This window comes from Bos grunniens, chromosome 9, assembly GCF_055505025.1.
Source record: "Bos grunniens cultivar Pamir isolate PY7600 chromosome 9, Bosgru_T2T1.0, whole genome shotgun sequence".
Classification (NCBI taxonomy): Eukaryota; Metazoa; Chordata; class Mammalia; order Artiodactyla; family Bovidae; genus Bos; species Bos grunniens.
In genome coordinates this window covers 50,094,239-50,116,927 of record NC_141173.1, presented here as the reverse complement: position 1 = coordinate 50,116,927, position 22,689 = coordinate 50,094,239, and the positions used below count along the sequence as shown (strand labels likewise).

The 22,689-nt window shown below is 34.6% G+C and overlaps 1 protein-coding gene across 2 annotated transcripts in view; it reads right to left on the bottom strand.

Moving 5' to 3' along the window:
- ASCC3 (activating signal cointegrator 1 complex subunit 3) overlaps positions 1–22,689 on the bottom strand; it is a 338,200-nt gene that overhangs the window by 263,077 nt on the left and 52,434 nt on the right. For both annotated transcript variants that reach the window (XM_086316372.1, XM_086316373.1), the window contains exons 5-8: positions 11,157–11,277; positions 4,851–5,055; positions 4,034–4,175; positions 3,342–3,467 (exon numbers count right to left, since the gene is read on the bottom strand). In XM_086316372.1, the coding sequence (XP_086172498.1) occupies positions 3,342–3,467; positions 4,034–4,175; positions 4,851–5,055; positions 11,157–11,277 (594 nt within the window). The remainder of the gene's footprint in view (positions 1–3,341; positions 3,468–4,033; positions 4,176–4,850; positions 5,056–11,156; positions 11,278–22,689) is intronic.

The following is a 22,689-nucleotide window of genomic DNA, read 5'->3' as shown; positions in this document are numbered from 1 at the left end:
AGAGAGAGAAAGAGATGAAGACCGAGGAAAAGATCTGATGACATCATGTGAACTTATATATCCATCTGAATGCATAGGCAGCTTTATTCCCAGATATTTTGGTTAGAAAAGCCAACAGTCTGTATTCATTGCTAAAACTTACTTTGAGTTTCATTTCTCTAACTTCCAAATGAGTGAGTTCTATCTAATACAGAAGCCCATCTAATGATTTTTTTGGTTCTTTTTTTGGATTATTCCCTCTCCAAGAAAGTACAAAACCCATTTAAGAGCATTAACAGCAATTTTGCACATCATTTTAGAATTTTTAAATTATCCTTCTCTTTTTAATCAAATTACAGAAGTATTTTAAGAAGACAAGAAAGACAGGACAAATTTATCTGATGTGACATTCAGTCAGTGAGAGGACATAAAAGCATTTTATCTATTATTCCACAGGACTGTCAGGAGCAGAATCCAATTATGATCTCAGTGAAAAGAGAAAGATAACATCTTCAAGAGCATTTCTCCTGATACATAAAGATCCTGCCTTTTAAAAAAGATACAAACTAACAGATGCATCTAACTAAACTAACAGTCTGTTAACATCTATATTTTTTCCTGAGCTCTATATTAATATCCACAGTGACAGCATCTAGTTGGGATCATTATCTACATTGTTAAGACATCAAAGAGTTTACTTATGTACTTATGACACACTGCATTTGAATGTAGTATTCCCCAAATATTGCTGCTTATGAAAGTGCACATTTAAACCACAAGAAGGAAAATACAAGTAATATATAAAAATATGACTTAAAATGGCTAAAATAAAAATTTTAAAAAGTGATACCCACCAAATGCTGGTGAATATGTGGGGAAACTAGGTCACACTGGATTACTGTTGGGTATATAAAATGATACTTTGGAAAAAAATTACGGTAGTTTCTTAGAAAACTAAACAAGTAATTATAATATGACTGAGTAATTGCATTCTTGGATATTTATCCCAGAGAAATGAAAACTTACATTCGCACAAAAACCTGTACACCAATATCTGGAGCAGTTATTTCCACATTATGGATGCAATTATGTATTCTGAAGTTTCATAAACTAAAGCCCTAACTCCCAAAGTGATCATATTTGGAGACAGAACCTTTAGGGTTCTGAGGTCATCTGAATGAGACCCTAATCCAATAGGCCTGGTGTCCTTATAAGAAGCAGAAAAGACACCAGAGGTCTCTAGACACATAGAGAAGAGGCCATATGAGTTCAAGAGGACACAGAGAGAAGACAAAGGGCTGCAATCCAGGAAGAGTCCTCACCAGAAAACAGAACTGTCGGCACCTTGGCCTGGGACTTCCAGCCTCCAAGACTGTGAAAAAACAAATGTCTGTTCTTTAAGCCACCTAGTTTGGGCTTAGGGCAGCTCAAATAGACTCACAGAATTCATAAGAGCCAAAAACTATAAACAACACAGATGTCTGTCAACATCTGTGAATAGCTAAATTGTGGTCATCCACATCTCGCGTGGTAGAGAGGATAATGATACCCAATGATGGCCACATCCTAATCCAGGGAACCTATAAGTGTGTTAGGCTACATGGCAAAGAGGCATTAAGGTTGCAGATGGAAAGAACCCATTCAGAAATCTCTTTTACTCCTGTAATCTACATTAAAGTGAACAAAGTATTTATTTGGAAATAAGTATGAGAGAAAAAGAAGCCTGGTCCATTCATATCCTGTAATCTACATTAAAGTGAACAAAGTATTTATTTGGAAATAAGTATGAGAGAAAAAGAAGCCTGGTCCATTCATTATAAAGATAATGAATGTCAATGATGCTTTTACATGAAAAAAAGTTAGTATTTAATATATAAAACTAAATAAATCTTCATGATAATAATCCTTATAATGATTGTTGCTGCTGCTGCTGCTAAGTTGCTTTAGTCGTGTCCGACTCTGTGCCACCCCATAGACGGCAGCCCACCAGGCTCCCCCATCCCTGGGATTCTCCAGGCAAGAACACTGGAGTGGGTTGCCATTTCCTCCTCCAATGCATGAAAGTGAAAAGTCAAAGTGAAATCGCTCAGTTGTGTCCGACTCCTAGCGACCCTATGGACTGCAGCCTACCAGGCTCCTCCGTCCATGGGATTTTCCAGGCAAGAGTACTGGAGTGGGGTGCCATTGCCTTCTCCATTTCAGTAGGGTTTAAAAAGAATTATATATGTAACTATTTAATTCTATAGGCTCTCAGCCTTGCCTACATTTCAGAATCACCTATAGAGCTCTAAAAATCACCTTCAAAATATAGATATTATGCGTCCCACCCAAGAGATTATGATTTAATAGGGATCAAAGCATTTGGATCTTGAAAAAATTCTACAGTAATTTTGATGCAAAGGCTGAATGAAACCCACTAATATAAGTTTCAATGAAAATTTTAGCCTACTATAAAAACTTGTAGGAAACTTAAAATTCTAACAATAAGAAACTGGTGTAAAAGTAATGAGGACATAAGTTGGAATACCACATAGTGATTTAAAATAATGTTGTAAAAATATGTCTATTGACATAGAAAGATGTATGTAAGTATATATATATATAAACACACAAAAAAAGTATTTATGGATATAATTCTATTTTTGTAAAATCAAAACACATATGCACCCATATGTATAGAATGGAACTAATTTTGGTTGGCTATAGTTACTCCTTATGCTGCTCCTTTTGTATGCCTATATTATTTGATATTTCTGAATGACTTCATATGACTTACATATATATAAAATAAAGCAACTTCACTTTGGTGATGAAAAGGCTAACCTTAAATAATATATGTACTTTAAATGAAGAAATATTTCATTCTGAGATAAAGCAGTTATAGCAAAGTTTTAACTAATGGTAAATCAAAACAGAAGGGAATTACTATTCATGCATCTTTTCCATAGGGCTGCAATTATTCAAAATTTAAAAGTTGAGGGAAAGTTAGTTTAGAATTTGGTCCTATACTCAAATAATACTCTATTTTATTATAGGCTGACCATTTGATATGTCAATACATGAATCCTTTAAAACAACTTACTTGAGTCAGCTTACATAAGGTAAATCAAATATGAGCTAAAATAGCTAAAATAAACATATAATTATAGAAATATACACAAAATTTTTGTAAATATGTTCAATGTGTAAAGAAATACATGTATATGTATTTTTTAATTTAAATTCCCCTATTTCATTAGTAACCAACTGCATGTATCTCTTTACTGTATTAACCGACTTTTAAAAATAATTTTCCCAATACAAATGCATTCAAAATCATACCAAGCATCAAAACTATCAACTTTATAAAATGAAAATCTTACCTCATCTAAGTCTTGGATATAAACTGGTTTTTCCTCAAAGCCAATTGGCATTGGTTCAGTATAAGGAATCTTTACTTCTTCATATATCTTGTTGTTCTCTCTTTGGATTCCTTCTGGTAAAATCATCTACAAACATCAAAAATTTAAAATCCAATAATAATACAAAATAGAATAACATCTCTGGTAAAGATTCTTTAATTAAAGAGAGAGGGAAAAACGCTATTGGTTTCATGACATTGCACTAGCAAATAAACGTAGCTAAAGGAAAACAAAAACAAACCAAAAACCACACACACATATACAAAAAGCATTCATGAGTCAGATATCTCATATAACACACAAACTATATCACACTGATGAATTTTAAGCACACAGTAATTACATGGAATTCCTGAAGATAAATGTAGTTACGCAGCCAGGGAAAACGTGCAATACACAGTGTAAGGTTTAGTTAAAAAGTGGTACAACTGCTAAAACTCAAAAACACAAGTTGCAGAGATAATGAAAGGGAGGAGAACAAATATGTTTTGAATACCTACTATGTGCTAAGAACTTCACATAAACTGCACTATCTCATGTTCTTCAAAATTTAAATATACAATTTAGCATAGTAAAAAGAAACGGAAAAATCTATGTGTCATTTCTCTAGAACAGACATGTTATCCAAAAGTGGTCATATACCAATGACATACCTTTGCACCAGCAATGAATGCTGATGTTCTCATGGCTTCAGCCTGGGAATCATACACATGGGGATAACGTATTTTTTCAACATCTGTGTCTCTCTGCCTGCTCAGAATTGGAACATTTCTAGCATTCATGAGTGCCTGCTCTCTGTAAATAAAAAAATAATAGGCTAAATCTGTCATTTTTATCTCACAATAGAAAGCATATACTAAAACAAAATCACTATAACTATTTCACGTAGTCTTCAATTACAAAAGAGAAGAAATTAAACAACACAACGTTATTAGCAAGCCTGACATTTCCCGTGTAATCACATAAGTATTAACACATTTTCAGGTACTATTTTTAGATAACCTCATCTGATAAGTTTGACTTAATGTTTTTTATTATAATTTTCTTTTTCACAATCCAAAGATATTTAACGAAGTATAAATAAGTTCCTTTCTTAAATTGGGTTTCAATATTTTAAATACCATGTATAATAATGCCTTTATTTCATTTGCCTCCTTTCTACTTCTCAACAACATGGGAAAGAGCATTCATTAAGGTAGGAAAGAAAAAGGTCTCAAAATAAATTTGTGTACACTTCATAAAGCACAGCATCTAAATCTCTCACCTTTGTGGATGCAACCAAGAATATTCTAATTAAGCAGATCACTGCTTTCTTATCCTAGAAAATTAGGTTTTCATACAACAAAATTCTATTCTTGTAAGAAAACGTGTCTAGAAGAATCATCCAAGTTGTTAAAACTAAACTAAAATTATGATACATAAAAGCAACAATTACAACACAAGCATTTTTCAACTTCTGGTTTTTATTACCTGTGTATCCGCAGTTCCTTAGGATCAAAGCACAGGAGTCCTTCTGTAGCTTCTCCATCTTCTCCAGCCTTTTTTTCTCGTCTAGCAATTCTTTTTTCCTCCCGGCGATACTGTTTCATTAACTGCTTCTCTTGTTCAGACTGAATAGTGACTTGACAACCATAATTAGGTTTAGCATTTTCTCCTAAAATTTTTTTGCAATTGTCTGCAAAGCAAATTTAAGATCCATATTTTTACAAATTTAACCTTTATGAAAACCAGTTTTCCTCTTTACCAAAACATAAGCCACACAATGCTCTAAGAATTCATTTTTTTAAAGTGGCACATTTAATTACATGTTCTAAGGAGAGTTTTTCTAAGTCACAATTTCTAAATGATATAATACCCTTGCTTAGAAAAAGTCAGCAGATATTGTCTTTCTACAGACTAATATAAATTCTTAGATATAACATCAGGAAACTAAAAATTATATTTCATAATTTTGAAATAATCTAAATTATTTCAAAATAATTAATACTAATCAGCATTTACTGTTAACATAATAAAATAAAGATATTCTTTACATATAAGATTTAACTTTTTCCCATATAATAGGTCTCACTCTGTTAAATTGTCTACATGTCACTACTAATTTATACATGAAATAAAGTAAAATAAAAATAAAATACAGCTCAGGATATATTCAGAAGATGACTAAAGCAAACTAACTATGCTCCACATTTTCATGGAAATGCAGAGTTTTTTAACCATTTTTTAAACTGCTGCTGCTGCTAAGTCACTTCAGTCGTGTCCGACTCTGTGTGACCCCATAGACAGCAGCCCACCAGGCTCCCTCGTCCCTGGGATTTTCCAGGCAAGAACACTGGAGTGGGTTGCCATTTCCTTCTCCAATGCATGAAAGTGTATAGTTAATTTATAATGTTGTGTTAATTTCAGATGTACAGCAAAGTGATTCAGATGTGTGTGTGTGTGTGTGTGTGTATGCTTTTTTAGATTCTTTTCCATTATAGGTTATTACAAATATTAAATATAGTTCTCTGTGCTATACAGTAGGTCTTTGGGATTTTATATACAATACTATACATATATTTATATACAGCATATTTTTATATACAGTATAGATATGTGTTTATATGTATGTTTATGTTTATAGTTATGTTTATAGATATGTTTATATACAGTTTATGTTTATATACAGTAGGTCCTTGTTTGGAATTTTATATACAGCACTATGTATATATATATGTTAATTCCAAACTCCTAATTTTATCTATCCCCCATCCCCTTTGTAATCATAAATTTGTTTCTATGTCTATGAGTCTACTTCTGCTTTGTAAATAAGCTCACTTGTATCCTATTTTTATATTCCACACATAAGATATCATATGATATTTGTCTTTCTCTGATTTATTTCACTTAATATGATAATCTCTAGATCCATCCATGTTGCTGTAAATGGCATTACATCAATTCATTTTTATGGCAGAGTAATAGTTCATTGTATACATATAACACATCTCTATCCATTCATTTATCAGTGGAACACTTAGGTTGGTTCCATGTCTTGCCTATTGTAAATAGTGCAGCTACGAACACTGGGGTGCATATATCTTTTCAAATTAAGAGTTTTATCCAGATATATGCCCAGGAGTGGGATTACAGGGCCATATGGTACATCTATATTTATTTATTTACTTTTGGTGGCGGGGGGGGGCACACCACATGGCTTGAGGGATCTAGTTCCCCAACCAGGGATCAAACTTGTGCCCCCTAGAGTAGAAGCACCTAACCACTGAACTGCCAGGGAATTCCCTATTTGTAGCTTTTTAAGGAACCTCCATACAGTACTCCATAGTAGCTACACCAGTTTATATTTCCACCAACAAGGTAGGAGGGTTCCCTTTCCAGCATTTATTATTTGTCAACTGGTAAATGACGGTCATTTTGACTGGTGTAAGGTGATACCTCCTTGTAGTTTTGATTTGGAAAATACAGCTTCTTTAAAAAATGGAAGAAGTCTAGAACCACTTAAGAGGAATCAGGTCAATCAGAGCTCAGTGTTCACAAGGGAGAATTAAACCTGGGGTTGGTCAACTCAATATTCAGGAAAAATGTTCTAACAGGATTACCTTCTGTGTTTAATTAAATCTTTCTAAGAAATAGTATCTTGGCTCACTGCAGCCCTAAAGGAACTGACAGGAATGTCACTGAAGGCAATCCAAGTCAATACAAGCTTACTGTTTTAAGGACCTACTAGGCCCCGGGCACTGCTGCTAGGCTAGAAAAACAATGAAGAATGAAATTGGTCCACACTCTGAAGATGCACAGTGCAAGTTATTTTATCAAGTTCCAAGACCTAATACAAAACAAGGAAGGATTTAAACATAGCATCAGGAGGGGGAAATTAGCTTTCTAATTCACTCTATTCACAATTCTCAGGCATGTGTCATTATCTCATTACATGATTTTGAATAAGTCATTTTAACTCTCAACCACATGAAATAACCCCTGTGTATAAGGGCACCATCAGTCTCAAAAAGGAAAGTGAGAAATAAAAGTTACATCTGAAAATTATGAAATAAGATATAATCTTACCTATATTGGAACTACATTTTATGGTTCTGAGAAAAGTATTTTTCTAAGTCTTACATATTTTGCTTTGTAAGTAAATCTTATTTATCTATTATAATGATTGAATTTATAACCAAGAAACTCTAGTGTTAGAGAAAGAAAGCAGCATACTGCCACTTTTCAAATGTACTCTGAAATATGAAAAAAAAAAGTAACCTATTTGCAAAGTCACATGCTCAAGAACAGAGATATTAAGCAGATTTTTTAAAACATATGAATAATGCCATAAACTTATTACTATAAATGAATGTTAAAGGTTGTGTACGTGAAACTAAATTCTTCGGGTGTTGTTCAGTCACTAAGTTGTGTCTGATTCTTTGCAATCCCATGGATTGCAGCAGGCCAGGCTCCTCTGTCCTCCACTATTTCCTGGAGTCTGCTCAAATTCACATCCATTGAGTCAGTGATGCTATCTGATCATCTCATCTTCTGCCATCCCCTTCTCCCACCTTCAATCTTTCCCGGCATCAGGGTCTTTTCCAATGAGTTGGTTCATCGCATCAGGAGGCCAAAGTATTGGAGCTTCAGCATCAGTTCTTTCAATGAATATGCAGGGTTGATTTCCTTTAGGATTGACAGGTTTGATCTCCTTGCAGTCCTAGGGACTCACAAGGGTCTTTTACAACACCATAGTTAGAAAGCATCGGTTCTTCAGTGCTCAGTCTTTGTGGTACAACTCTCACATCCATACATGACTACTGGAAAAACCATAGCTTTGACTGTATGGACCTTTGTCGGCAAAGTGATGTCTCTGCTTTTGAAGGGGTCTTCAGGTGACATATTATATTTTATGCTAACATCATTAATATTTTAAACAAATGTGACGGGTACAAAATACTATTGGACACATCTGTGATCATCAAAATAAGAAAGTCAAAATTATAAGGAACTATATTTACCATATTAATAGCTTTAAAAGGCCTCAGTCAGAATATATTGAAATCCCATAAGATTGAACATAATAAGTGACTTTTAAAATCAAGTTATTAAGCACAAATGCTTAAGTGTATTATTCTCTTTGATGAGTTCAGCTAACTGTAGAGACTGACAAGCAGAAATGAAATGAATAAGCTTAACAGCAACTCTAATACAGAACTTTACTGACAAACATGTAGAGCTTGTATCCTTTTAAAACGCTACTATGACAGACAAAGTTTTCTATAACTACTCAAAACAGTGTCATTTGACAGCATAAGCTAACTTAATCTTTTTTTTATGATATACCCTATACTAAACAGTCGTCACAACAGCCCCCAAAACAGAATTCAATTTATAACTATCAACTCAGCAGTTAGTACATTATTCTCACTCACTTCTAGCCTACCTTATATTTCCTGGTTATAAGAACAGAGATAAAGTAGGGTGTGTGGGTGTGTGTGTGTGTGTATATATACACATACATACATACATATTCAAAGAAAAGCAGTATAAAAGATAGAAAACGCTAAATGGCAAAAGGCTACTGCTCTCTGAAAGTGAAAAGTCACTCAGTCGTGTCTGATTCTTTGCAATCCCATGGGCTATAGCCCACCAGGCTCCTCTGTCCATGGGAGTCTCCAGGCAAGAATACTGGAGTGGGTGGCCATTCGGGATCTTCCCAACCCAGGGATTGAATCCGTGTCTCCTGCATTACAGGCAGATTCTTTACCATCTGGGCCATCAGACTGCTATCTAAGACCATGATTTTGTGGAAGAGAGAAAAGAATAGGATGTGACTCTCTTACTAAGGTAACTTAATAAAGAATGGAACAATTCGGTAGTTTTAAGAGAATTTTGAAAGATCATTAATACAAAATTATATCAAAATACATAAATGGATGAGAACAGAGATAAAGTAACAAGTCCAATGATTCTTTTCTTCAGGAGTATTTCCTTCCCCCACTCCTCACAAAAAGAAATTAAGGAGAATCATTTTTAATGCAATTATACAAAAACTCTATTTAAAAAATCTTTAATATATGCTCATTGTCAGTTTCTTTCACCACAGTCCTTAGAAGAAATTAGTCTGTTTAAATGTCCCAAATTGTTGATGGTTATAATTATATTCTTCACTAATAGCAACATGAATAACAACCTAGCATAGACAAAAAGAGTAAATGCCAATTGGGAAGAGTAGAAAATATTTCAGGGCAAACTGAAGGCTCAAAAAATTTTTAATAATTCAAATTTAATATGTGGTTTTAGGTTAAAAAGTGTGCTGCTTCTTAAAAGTTATCCTAGTAGAATAAAGTTTGTGTTATACAAAAATGACCATAATGAAATGGAAAAACAACATTCACTCATCACCTACAGCTTTCTTAAAAAAATACATATGCTGAACATATTTTGAACTTCTGTTAATAAATTAGAACTAATGAAAGGTGGGATCAGTAAGAATCAGCACTTTAAAGACTGAAAAAATGAGCACCAAATTCTCTGAAATTACATTGCAAGACTAGATATTTAAATTCATTCCTTTTCTTCTGGCAGATACCCATTTTAAACACTCAGTTCTGCTGGCTTATTGCAATGTCTGCTTAATCACGGTTTAACAGGTGAGAGTCCTTTTAGAGCAAGGTTGTTTGTAAGTATTCAATATACTTAAAGAACCAAAACACTTTTAGAAAGACAAAGTGGCTAAATTCCAACCTTCAAAGTTTCTAGAAATCTCAAAGCAACTCCAAGGCAATTACCAGTAATCAAAGTGTAGGATAAAAAAACCCTTAAGAAATTTTGGATTTAAATCAAGGCTGGTTTTGTAATTTCCTTTCAGTGCCACACTCATAAATGTAAGAAAAAAGTGATATCACTTACTTAAACAAAGGGTAAATATCTAATTTCTTATGCTCATGTACTTTTTTAAAACTTCCAAACTATTTACAAGGCTGGCAAAGAAATTTGGTAAAGGTAAGAAACAGTCTTCCTATCAATACTTACCACCTAAAACCTGAGTTTGGCATGAGTTGTCTCATAGTAAGTCAGGCTTTTTTTTTTTTTTTTAATAAATAATTTTAGCTTCCTTGACAACTCTAATTCTTCTGGGGGTCTTCAAATATATGTAATACATGACTATACAAATGTTCAACTGGCTGGCTATGATAATTGTACTACAGGTTAAGTAGGAGAATTTGTATGTTGAAGATTTTATATCTAAAATATTATGATGTGTGCAACTTCATATTGTTTAGCAAAAATTTTAACTGTGAACATGTATGAGTTCATGTATGCATACACCTGCACATGTGTGTTTGTGTGTGTTTGTGTGAGTGTGTGAGAAAGATAAGGGGTGGGTATGGAAGCAAAATGTTAATGACTGGTGAATCTACATGAAGAGTATGTGAGTAGTTATATTATACTATCCCTGCACCATTACTAAGGTCTGAAATTTTTCAAAATAAAAAATGTGGTTATAAATGTAACTCTATTTGACCCTAAGCATAATATGTAGTTGCTTTAATTCTTTTTTTGTCTATTCAGATCTTCTGTCATACTTAAACATAGATAGACTCTCTGACATAAAACCCTATTTAGGGCATTGATAATTGTTTCATAATCTTCCATATCTAAAATCTACTTGAGAATGTTATCAGTAAGTTATATAACAACCAAAGAATATTAAAAGTATAATTGCATTAAAAAATTGCTAAACAATGAGTTTTTCCTTTAAAGTAAAATTACCACTGATTACTTTCTTACCTTGAAGAGCCTGCAACTTATGATCATTTGAAGAATTAAGAAATCTGTCCACAATTGTAACTCTGTTCTGGAGGAGTTTCTCAATAAGTTCAAGTCCATCAGGTCCCAGCAGCTCAAACAGCTTATAAGAAGAGGAAAATCAAAACAAACTGTTAACTCAAAATTAACGTTTTCAAGTTATTAACATCTATTCAACAGAGCGATGAAGCTAAACTAACACAGAAGAACCTAAAAAATATTTAGAAAAGAATTGTAAAAAAATAATAACTTAGGAAAGAAAAAAAAACCAAAAACTCCTCATATTGCTAAGGAGCTTTCAGTTTTATAAGGCTATCTGCAATTACATGGGATTTCCCAGGCAAGGATATTGGAGTGAGTTTCCATTTCCTTCTCCAGGGGGGATCTTCCCGACCCAGGGGTCAAACCCTGGTCTCCTGCATCGCAGGTGGATCTTTATCACTGAGTCACCAGAGAAGCCCTATATAATTAAAGAGCATGACCCAACTGTTAAAATAATTATGATTCATATATAAAACTCTGAATCACAAACCAAAAGTTTCTTACAATTGGTTTCTCTTGGGATAACCAAGGCCATGAAGTTGAAGCCAAAGAGCTATCTCAAAAACAGCAGAGTTGTGGTAAACCACAATTAGAAGATTCACAGATTCAACAACCAAGTTGCAGAAGAGAACTGAGAAAAGACACAATTGAGAGGACCCCTCTTGGGGTGAGAATAAACATCAACACTAACGTTTGGAATTAGTCCTTCAAAGGGGTCACAGATTTATTGGATTAGTTCATGGAACCATTTAGAGTCCAGGGCATTTTTGCAAACAATAGAATGGTCAGCTGGTAATTAGTATGGGTGAACTCCGGGAGTTGGTGATGGACAGGGAGGCCTGGCGTGCTGCGATTCATGGGGTCGCAAAGAGTTGGACACGACTGAGCGACTGAACTGAACTGAACTGAATGGCTGAGTGGAGTCAGGAGAAGTGGGGAAAAGGGTTCGGCTAACACTACCTTTGTCCCAGAGTGACTTCAGGTAAACTCACAGATGTGTCTCCACAAGGAGCACCACCAGAAACTAAACACTGTGGAGTGAGAAATAAATGTCTGCACTGAAATAGTCCAGCTGGCCACTAAATCAACACGCAATAACAATAACAAGCCTTATAGGTGGAACTAGAAGAAATGGACAACTTGCTAGAAAGACATACCAAAAATAACTCAAGACTACCAAAACTAACTCAAGACAATCTGAATAGATCTAAAACAAGTGAAAGCTGAATTAGTAATCAAAAACTACCCACAAAGAAAAATCCACGTCCAGATAGCTTCAATGGTGAATTCTACAAAGCATTTAAAAAGTTAAAACCAATTCCTCACAAACACTTCCAAAAAACAGAGGAGGGAAGAAGAATACTTCACAATTCATTTTATGAGGTCGGTACTACTCTGACCCCACAACCAGACAAATACATCAAAAGAAAACTATAGATGAGTATTTCTTAGCAATATAGACACAAAAGCCTCAGGGAAATACAAGCAGACCAGATCAAACACAGCAATTTATGAAAAATGTATATACCATGACAATGTGAGACTTATTTCAGGAATATCAGGTTAGTTCAATATAAGAAAATCATTTATATATTATATCATGGCAATAGAATAAAAAGCAAAAATCACATGGTTAGCTCAACAGATGCAGAAAAACCATTTGATAAAATCCAACATCCTTTTGTGATAAAAACAATCAATGAGCTAAGACTAGAAAGGAACTTCCATAACCTGATAAGGGGCATCTATAAAAATCCCACGGTTAACATCATACTTAATGGTGAAACACTGGATTACTTTCCCACTAAGAACAGAAACAAGACAAAAGAGTGTGCATTTGTGACTTCTATTGAACATTGTATTGGAGGTTCAAGTCAGGGCAATTAGGTAAGAAAAAGAAGCAGAGAGCATGCAGACTGAAAATGAAAAGGTATAACTACTTCTATTTGCAGAAATAGTTGGAAAATAGAAAATACTAAATTTTCTCTATGTGGAAAATACTAAAGAACATACTAAAATAGTATTAGAACTAATAAATAAGTGAGGTTTTAAAAAAGCACATCAAGACCATTCAGTGAGGAAAGATCAGTCTTTTCAACAAACGATGGGACAACTGGCTAGCCCCATATGAAATAAATTGAAGTTGGACCCTTATACTACACACGAAAATTAAAGTGAAATGGATCAGTTATCTACATTTAACATACAAACTTATGAACTCTTTATTGAAGTAAATCTTAATGGGTTCAGATTTGGTAAGGGATTCTTATACATGACACCAAAAGCATGATTAACACAAGAAAACACAGATAATCTGGACTTCATAAAAATAAGAAACATCTGCTTCAAGGACACCATCAAGAAAGTGAATTAAACAACTCACAGGATGGGATAAAATATTTGCCAATCATATATCTGTGAAAGGACTTGTATCCAGAATACATAAACAGTTCTTACTACTAATAAAAAGGTAACCAATGAAAAAATGAGCCAAGGATCTGAATTTATCCAAGGAAAATTGATAAATGACCAATAAGCACATGAAAAGATACTCAACATCATTAGTCACTAAAGAAATGCAAAGAAGACCCACTGGAAAGAAGAATTTTTTAATGGAAAATAATGTGTTGGCAAGGATGTAGAGAAAACTAGGATTCTCATACTTTGTAGGAATACAAAGTTGTGTAACCATTGTGAAAAACAGCTTTCTGGTTCCTCAGTAAGTTAAACATAGAATTACAATATGACTCAGCAATTCCATCCCTAGGTATATACCCAAAAGAATTTAAAACTTACCCAAACAAAAACTTGCACATGAATAGGGCTATTAACATAGCCAAAAGGTAGGAATAACCCAAATGTCCATCAACTCGTGCATAGATAAACAAAAAGCAGTATACTCACACAACAAAAAATACTAAGGCATAAAAAGGAATGAAGTAGTATACAACATGGATGAACCTTCAAAACACTTTGCTAAGTAAAATAAGCTAGTCATAAAAGGTCATATATGATTCCATTAATATGTTATGTCTTAAATAGGGGAATCTCTAGAAACAGAAAGTAAGCTAGTGGTTGTTCAGGGCTTGGGGGTTGGGGCAAGGGGGTGGGGTCAGGAGGGAGTAGAGAAAATAAATAGCTAAAGGTTCAGGATTTCTTTTTGAAGTTTTGTAAATGCTTTAAAGTTGACCGTGGTGATGGTTGTACTTACCCATGAATATACTAAAAATTACTGATTTATATACTTTAAGTGAGAGAATTGTATGGTATGTGTACTATTTATCGATGAAGCTATTTTTTTAAATTATGAACCAAAATGACTTATAATACTTAAAGTAACCAATAAACTGCTTAGGGTTGGAAATATTAAGGATAAAGATTAAATATAAATTTCCTGATAAGCATGTTAAGTAGGTTTTGAATGGCTGTTAGACACAAGCCAGCCTCATGCTTAAGGTAAGGGTGATATTAAAAAACAAGAAATTCAAAAAACATAAATGTAACACATACCTACAGAGTTAATTTCCCCTGACACTCCAAACAAACTGTATCAGGAAATGCTCTCTACATACACCATGAAATGTCTTTATATCCTACCAACTTTCATAGACTGTGTTAATTCTTAAATTGAAACCATTTCCCCATAAGAATGTGATATACTGGAGCAGTTACCCTGACATATATTCCCAGCTACTCAAGGTTATTTAATTTGAAATATAATGTTGACATATGAAAAATTAGATTCAGAAATTTTTAGTCTAACATAATTTTAGGAAACCACCAGTGTAATTGGAAGATAACTTCTAGACAAAATATCTCAGGTACAAAATCATAGCACATAGAACATGTTATTAATATTTCTTAAAAACAACATATCTGTAGATCTAGCAAAAAGACAAGAAAGCGGTTTTGCTCTGAATAGCAGGACTTCCCTAACCCACAATGAAGAATCCCCAGCAGAATTCTGAGATCAGCTGCCATCAGATTTAAAGCAATCCCAAATTCTGCTTTTCCTAACATTTGCCATTTTCATCTACACTGAGAGCAGGTGCAGTTCTCATTCAAGATTTGCACTACAAACTAATCTGGCACTGAGACTAGCTGTTTATAAAGGTACAGCTGTCTGGATGATTGCAAACAAGTTCCAGAAGCTATCAAATTGTAAAAAAAAAAAGGGGGGGGCAGGTAGGAAAAGTTAGCTATGGGTAGAGAAGAAGGCATCAACTACAGAGTTAAAAAAAAAAAAAATACAGCTCTCAAACAATAAAAAGACAAGTTTTACTTGGCTTTAAGTAAAACTGTACTCTGGCTGTAAGTTAAGGATATGAGATTTAAAGGAACAGACACAATAGGAACAGACAGGTAATATCCTATTCCTGGTAGATTCCGCTAAAGCCAACATTATCTATTAAATAATTTATCAACAGATAAAGGTGCTCAGAGATCTCACTGTTATCATAATTCCTTTTTTTATTAAATTAGATGATCAAATTAAAGTACCTCCTCATTAGACTAAAATAATGGAAACAATAAGAAAAATTAACCAACAGACTACATTCCTGAAAAGTCAAAAATAAATTTCAGAACATGTACAGACTAACTTTAAAGCAGCATTACTTCTTTGTTTCTTACACTTTTAACAGATGAATGTAGTTTGTGAATCTCTCAGGAAAGGCAATCCCCACTTTCCACTGTATTCTGACTTATATCATTTTTATTCCAACAGGAACAAAGCTATAGTGGATGCTATATCCCCAACACAGTATCAAATAAATCAGAAACATTATATTATCATAAAAGCAAAACATAAAGTAATGAAAACCTTTAAATAATATACCACGGAAAATTATACTACAAATCTTAGGAAAACTGGTAAGAAAAAAAGTTATCATGGGGCTAAATAAGAACTATAAATCTGTTCAAGAACTAGGGTATGCAGAGATACGCTGAGGGTTTGTGAAACCTCAGAATAAACATGATAAACATACTTGCCTTATGGGTTTACTCAAAGATTTTCATGCAAAGCATTATTTCCAAGTGAAAGGTTCTGGTCATGTTAATGTCCTGTTTGAATCCTATTTCTTAGGTTAGTCAAAAAATGTTAGACAAAGTATTTAATCACTAAAACAGCTTTAAAGCAAATAAAACTCAGGTTTTTAAAAGGTTTGTCAGTTCCATTCTGTTTCCATCTAGTCAATATTAAGGAATTCATTAAAAGTCAAAAATAAGTCTATCTGAAGTTCCCAAAAAATCACTTTCAAAATAAAGACCAATCAGTCTCCCTTCTTCCTGTGAAGAAATGACTCATTGGAAAAGACTCTGATGCTGGGAAAGGTTGAAGGCAGGAGGAGAAAGGGATGACAGAGGATGAGATGCTTGGATGGATCACCAACTTGGTGGACATGAGTTTGAGCCACTTCCGGGAGCTGGTGAAGGACAGGGAAGCCTGGAGTGCTGCAGTCCATGGGGTCACAAAGATCTGGACAAGACTGAGTGACTGAACTGAACTGATTCTCCCTATCAAATAGTCAATGGGCATTCTGAAAAACAGCTAGTGATGCACATTAGGCATAATACATTCATGTGAATGAGGCACAACAATACAGTTAAGTGGATTATGGAATTAACCACAATATGGAGACTACCCTCTAAAGCTGTTCTTCAAAAACTGGCCATGGTGATAGACAGGTACACACTGCTATATTCAAAATGGATAACCTGGCTTCCCTGGTGGTCCAGTGCATAAGAATCTTCCTTGTAATGCAAGGGACATGGGTTTGATCCCTGGTCCAAGAAGATCCCACTTGCCTAAGTCTTTGCACTACAACTATGGAGCCCGTGCTCTACAGCCTGGGAGCCGCAACTACTGAACCCACACTCTAGAGCCCAAGCTTTGCGACAAGAGAAGGCACGGCCAACTAAAAAAGCCCTTGCAAAACAACAAAGCACCACAGCCCAAAAATTAAATAAATAAATAAATCTTAAAAAATAGATAACCAACAAGAACATATGGCACAGCACAGGGAAACTCTGCTCAATGTTCTTTGAAAGCCTGGATGGGAGGGAATTTGGGGGAGAATGGATATATGTACATGTATGACTGAGTCCCTTTGCTGTCCACCTGAAACTATCACAACATGTTAACTGGCTATACACCAATACAAAATTTACAAGTTTAATGGTAAAAAAAAGAAAATTAAAAAAAGAAGCCATGGCTTTGTCTTGTTCAAAATTTTATGATATATAAACTAGAAGACATATTAAATCAAATTTACTTCAAGTATTAATATGGTTCATGATAGAATCAAAATTTTGAAATTTTCTAAATAGTCTGATATAATCTGCCAGACCAAAGGAAAAGTAATAGAGGTAAATATAAAACCCCACAATTTTAGAACCCACATGTAAAATCAACAACAATAGAAATTCAAATAGAAAAAAAAGCTCCTGTGTATTTGTACAGGATGAAGAAATATTATCCCACAAATAAATTCCTAAGAAAAATCCAGAAAAGATAGTGTGTGTGTGTGTGTGTGTGTGTATGTGTTAGTTGCTCAGTGGTGTCCAACTGTGCAACCCCATGGACTGTAGCTGGAGAGGTTGGTTATTTACTGACTCAATATGGATTTTTTAAAATGCAATGAAGGCTAGGGGAAAATTGCAATATTGTATCGCAAAAATCCCACTTAGCATCTCAAAAGATACTACATTAATTGAATCATATTTAGATGGCTGAGTTCAATTTTAATCTATACATTTTCAAACAGACAAAAAAAGAGTAGAACAAGAAAAAGAAAGTAAAAATAAGATATATCTATGCAAGATATATATCTATGTAGATCTCTTATCTATTATTATCCATTCCGTTTGAAGGATCCTCATTCATAGATTTGACAAAGACAATGAATATTATTCTGGGTCCATCTTCCTTGATCTTCCTCCATATATCATTCCTTATCCTTCTTGAAACACACTTTTCCTTTGATATCCTTGACACACCATTCTTTTGATATGTATCCTATCACTCTGACTGTTATATTCCTATCTTCTCTTGAGGTTCACTTTGACTATTACACATTGGAGCTCCTTAAGGTTTAATCCCAGGCTTTCTCTTACTTCCACTACTTGTTCTTTCCTTAACTGCTCACATACGAGCCTTCAACTCCCATTAGCACGCATATAGTGATAACTCGTACATTTACACATCCTTCCCAGATCTCTATGCTGAATTTCATGTATCTAATTGCCCAGTTGTCATCTCCCACTTGGAAGTCTTAAGACCTCCCACAATTCCACATATGCCCAAAACTATCTCTCAGTTTTCCACATATTACACTGTTTTATACTTGCTCTTTATTTCCATGAATGGCACTGCCATCCTTCTAGTTACACAAGTCAAAAGCTAAAATGCATCCTTACCACCTCTTTACCCCATCACACCCAACTCTAACCCTGTCATTCAATCCACTCTCAAGTTCTCTCAATTACTAAACAGATTTCAAGCCTTTGTCCTAGTCTGTCTTAAACTCCCAGTTACTGCCTATACCACTCAAAGGGCTTCCTAAATGGTTTTTGCACATCTATCCAAATGACACAGAGCACAGAACAATGACGATTTTATGAAATGTAGATCTGATCAACGTTCACTGCCTTCTGTCCATCCCTTGACAACAAATTTTCAATTGCCCTCCACTGTTCTCAAGATAAAGTACTGAATTGAACTGAACATAGAACCAGAACCTCAAAACCTCACAAAGTGCTAAATGAAGAGTCAATAACACTGATACTGAGGTATATTCAATTGCACTGCTCTGACTAGAAAGAATTTTAACATCAATAATAAAGTTAAATACTCTTCAAAACGGCATCCTTTTTAATACTCCTCAGTCACATTAACTACATGTCAAGAGACGAGGCTAGTGATAAGGCAAGTGGCTACTGCATTAAAGAGTAAACAGAATACTTTAATCATCACAAAAAGACAGCACTAGGCTAGAAGATATTTTGATTCTATTATAAAACACTCTGCTGAGATCTAGATAGAATATTTTTATACAGAAAAATTTATCTGTCTAGTTGTATCACAATGACTACCAAATTAGATTTTCTTTAAAGCTCATAGTTTTACATAGAGTTTATTTACTTTTGTATATTCTACAAGTTTTGGCAAATGTATGATGCCTACATGTATCCATCATTATATTATCATAACAGAAGAGTTCACTGCCCTAAAAATCCCCTGTGCGCCACCAATTCATCCCTTTATTCTTTCTCCCCAGACCCTGGTAACCACTTATCTTTTGACTGTCTCCAGAGTTTTGCCTTTTCCAGAATGTCACATAGTTGGAATCATACAGTGCACACCCTTTTCTGATTGACTTCTTTCACTTAGCAATAATCATTTAAAGTTCTTAAGTTTTTTCATGGCTTGCAGGCTCATTTTCTTTTATCACTGAATATTATTCCATCATATGGATATACCACAGTTTATTCATCTATTTCCCTACTGAAGGATATCTAGTTTGCTTTTGACAACTGTCTTTATTTTTTATTTCATTAAATTCTGTTTTTTTACACAAATTATCTCATCCATAAAAATATGTAAGCAAGTCCTATTGAGAGAAATGCTGAAAAAATATCACTAAATTGCACATTTTTCATTTTTGTCTTTTCCAAATTTTCTACAATAATAAACATATATTACTTAATCAGATGAAGTTTTATTTTTAGATAATACAAACAAGATTCTGGTTTAACAATTGTTTTTTAACTTTTTTTCCATTAAGGGTACAAAGCATCACTAACAATAAATAAAATAGATTTTCACAAATTGCCATTATTTGGAATGAACACAAGAAATTATATAAACCAAAAAATCCCTTATCATGTTGACAAATCAGCTGATAACTAATAGTACAAGGACCAAGGAATAAACTTTTTTCCTCTACCAAATCTTATTTTTCAAATGAAAAACTTTTTTTAAAATCAAATACAGTGTAACCACAAAGGAATCAGGCTAACACAGCATTTTCTAAAAAATCTGACCACTGAAAAACTATTTCAGTACCTTTAACAACATTATAATTATCAGTTCCAATGGCAATGAATGTGTAACAATTTAATCATTTGAGTTAACAAGTAAATCCATTATCCTAATATCTAACTGGAGAGGTATAGAGATGCAGAAAGTGTGAAAAATACATTGTATTCTAAATATTAACAGAAGAGCCATGATGGCACTTTGAACTAAGCTAGTTAAAGAAAGGAACAGCAGCTTGCAAACAGAAATTAAAAATTTGCTTGAGCATTTAAATGACTAGATTTACAAAATGGAGCATGGGAATAAAGTATTACTCTCCAAGTATGCTTATTTAATTGTATATCAAAAGCAATTTAACATTTTCACAAAGTAATACATGTAACTCCTCAAATATACATTCAATGTTGGTATGAGACTTATTTATTATGTTTCATGGTAATACACAGGGAATAATGTTCAGCCTCTTTCCTTACTGGCAGAGACAAGGAAAATCACAGCATTTATTAGGTGTACTTTCTATCTGGAGGATTTGTAAGACACTATACTCTCTACCGGAGAAGGCAATGGCACCCCACTCCAGTACTTTTGCCTAGAAAATCCCATGGACGGTGGAGCCTGGTAGGCTGCAGTCCGTGGGGTCGCTAGAGTCAGACACGACTAAGCGACTTCACTTTCACTTTTCACTTTCATGCATTGGAGAAGGAAATGGCAACCCACGCCAGTGTTCTTGCCTGGAGAGTCCCACAGATGGGGGAGCCTGGTGGGCTGCCGTCTATGGGGTCGCACAGAGTCGGACATGACTGAAGTGACTTAGCAGTAGCAGTAGCATATTCTCTACACAGAAATTGAGTCCCCAGGAATATTACAGAACACATCACTTTTTCTGGGTATTAGTTAATATATAAAATGCATAAGCAATAAAGTTATGAGAACCAAATACCCATATAAACAAGACACAGGGTTAATAGGAGCAAAATAGGGCTTCCTTGGTGGCTCAGCGGTAAAGAATCTACCTGCCGATGCAGGAGACACAGATTCGATCCCTGGTCCAGGAAGATCCCACAGGCCTAGAAGCAACTAAGCTCATGTACCACAGCTATTGAGCTTGAGGTCTAGAGCCCACATGCCACAATTACTGAAGCCACAGAGCCCTAAAGCCTGTGCTCTGCAACAAGAGAACTCACCAAAACGAGAAACCTGTGCACTGCAACGAAGAGCTAACCCCGCTCCCAGCAACTAGAGAAAAGCCCCCACAGCAACGAAGACACAGCACAGCCAAAAGTAGATAAATAAATTATTTTAAAATAACAAAATAAAGCTAAATAATAATGTCCCTGCAGAAGGAAATGGCAACCCACTCCAGTATTCTTGCCTGGGAAATCCCATGAACAGAGGAGCCTGGTGGGTTACAGTCCATGGGGTTGCAAAGAGTCAGACACAACTTAGTGACTTAACCACTAAACAACAACAAAAATAATAAAGTAAGTAACAATGAGTTGGACTGTGAAGAAGGCTGAGCGCCGAAGAATTGATGCTTTTGAACTGTGGTGTTGGAGAAGACTCTTGAGAGTCCCTTGGACTGCAAGGAGATCCAACCAGTCCATTCTGAAGGAGATCAGCCCTGGGATTTCTTTGGAAGGAATGATGCTAAAGCTGAAACTCCAGTACTTTGGCCACCTCATGCAAAGAGCTGACTCACTGGAAAAGACTCTGATGCTGGGAGGGATTGGGGGCAGGAGGAGAAGGGGACGACAGAGGATGAGATGGCTGGATGGCATCACTGACTCGATGGACCTGAGTGAACTCCGGGAGTTGGTGATGGACAGGGAGGCCTGGCATGCTGCGATCCATGGGGTCACAAAGAGTCGGACATGACTGAGTGACTGAACTGAACTGAACTGAACTGAACAATGAGTTACTGGGAATTTTTTGTTAAAATTATCAAAATACTTGTAAAGGCTACAAGTATTAGTTATTCTTATTAAAACAAGAAAACCATCGTGATTAATTTTCCATTGTCTTAAGCAAACTTAAGATTTCCATTTTAACCCTAAGTAGAAAGAACAGCTGAAGAAGAAGTGTTTATTGGTCATGGATTCTGACAGTACAACTGACTTTCCATATACTGAATTTAGTCTACTATTTTCAAATTGTAGAATGTTTATAAATAAAAAAACCCTTAAACAGTTTGTCACAATAAAAAATAATGATCTTAAAGGATAACCACAGTCATTTCTCTTTTTTAAAAAATACAATATATTTTACATTTAAATTTCTTCTTAAAATTATTTTGAAAAAAAAAAAAACTCCCTTTTACCCTTAACACAGGAAAGAGGCTGCCTTCTGATAACAAGTATTAGCAATTAAGATGAAAAAGAAGGTATGGCACAAAATTCACACTTGAATGCACCTTCTCTGGTAAGACAGAAAAAG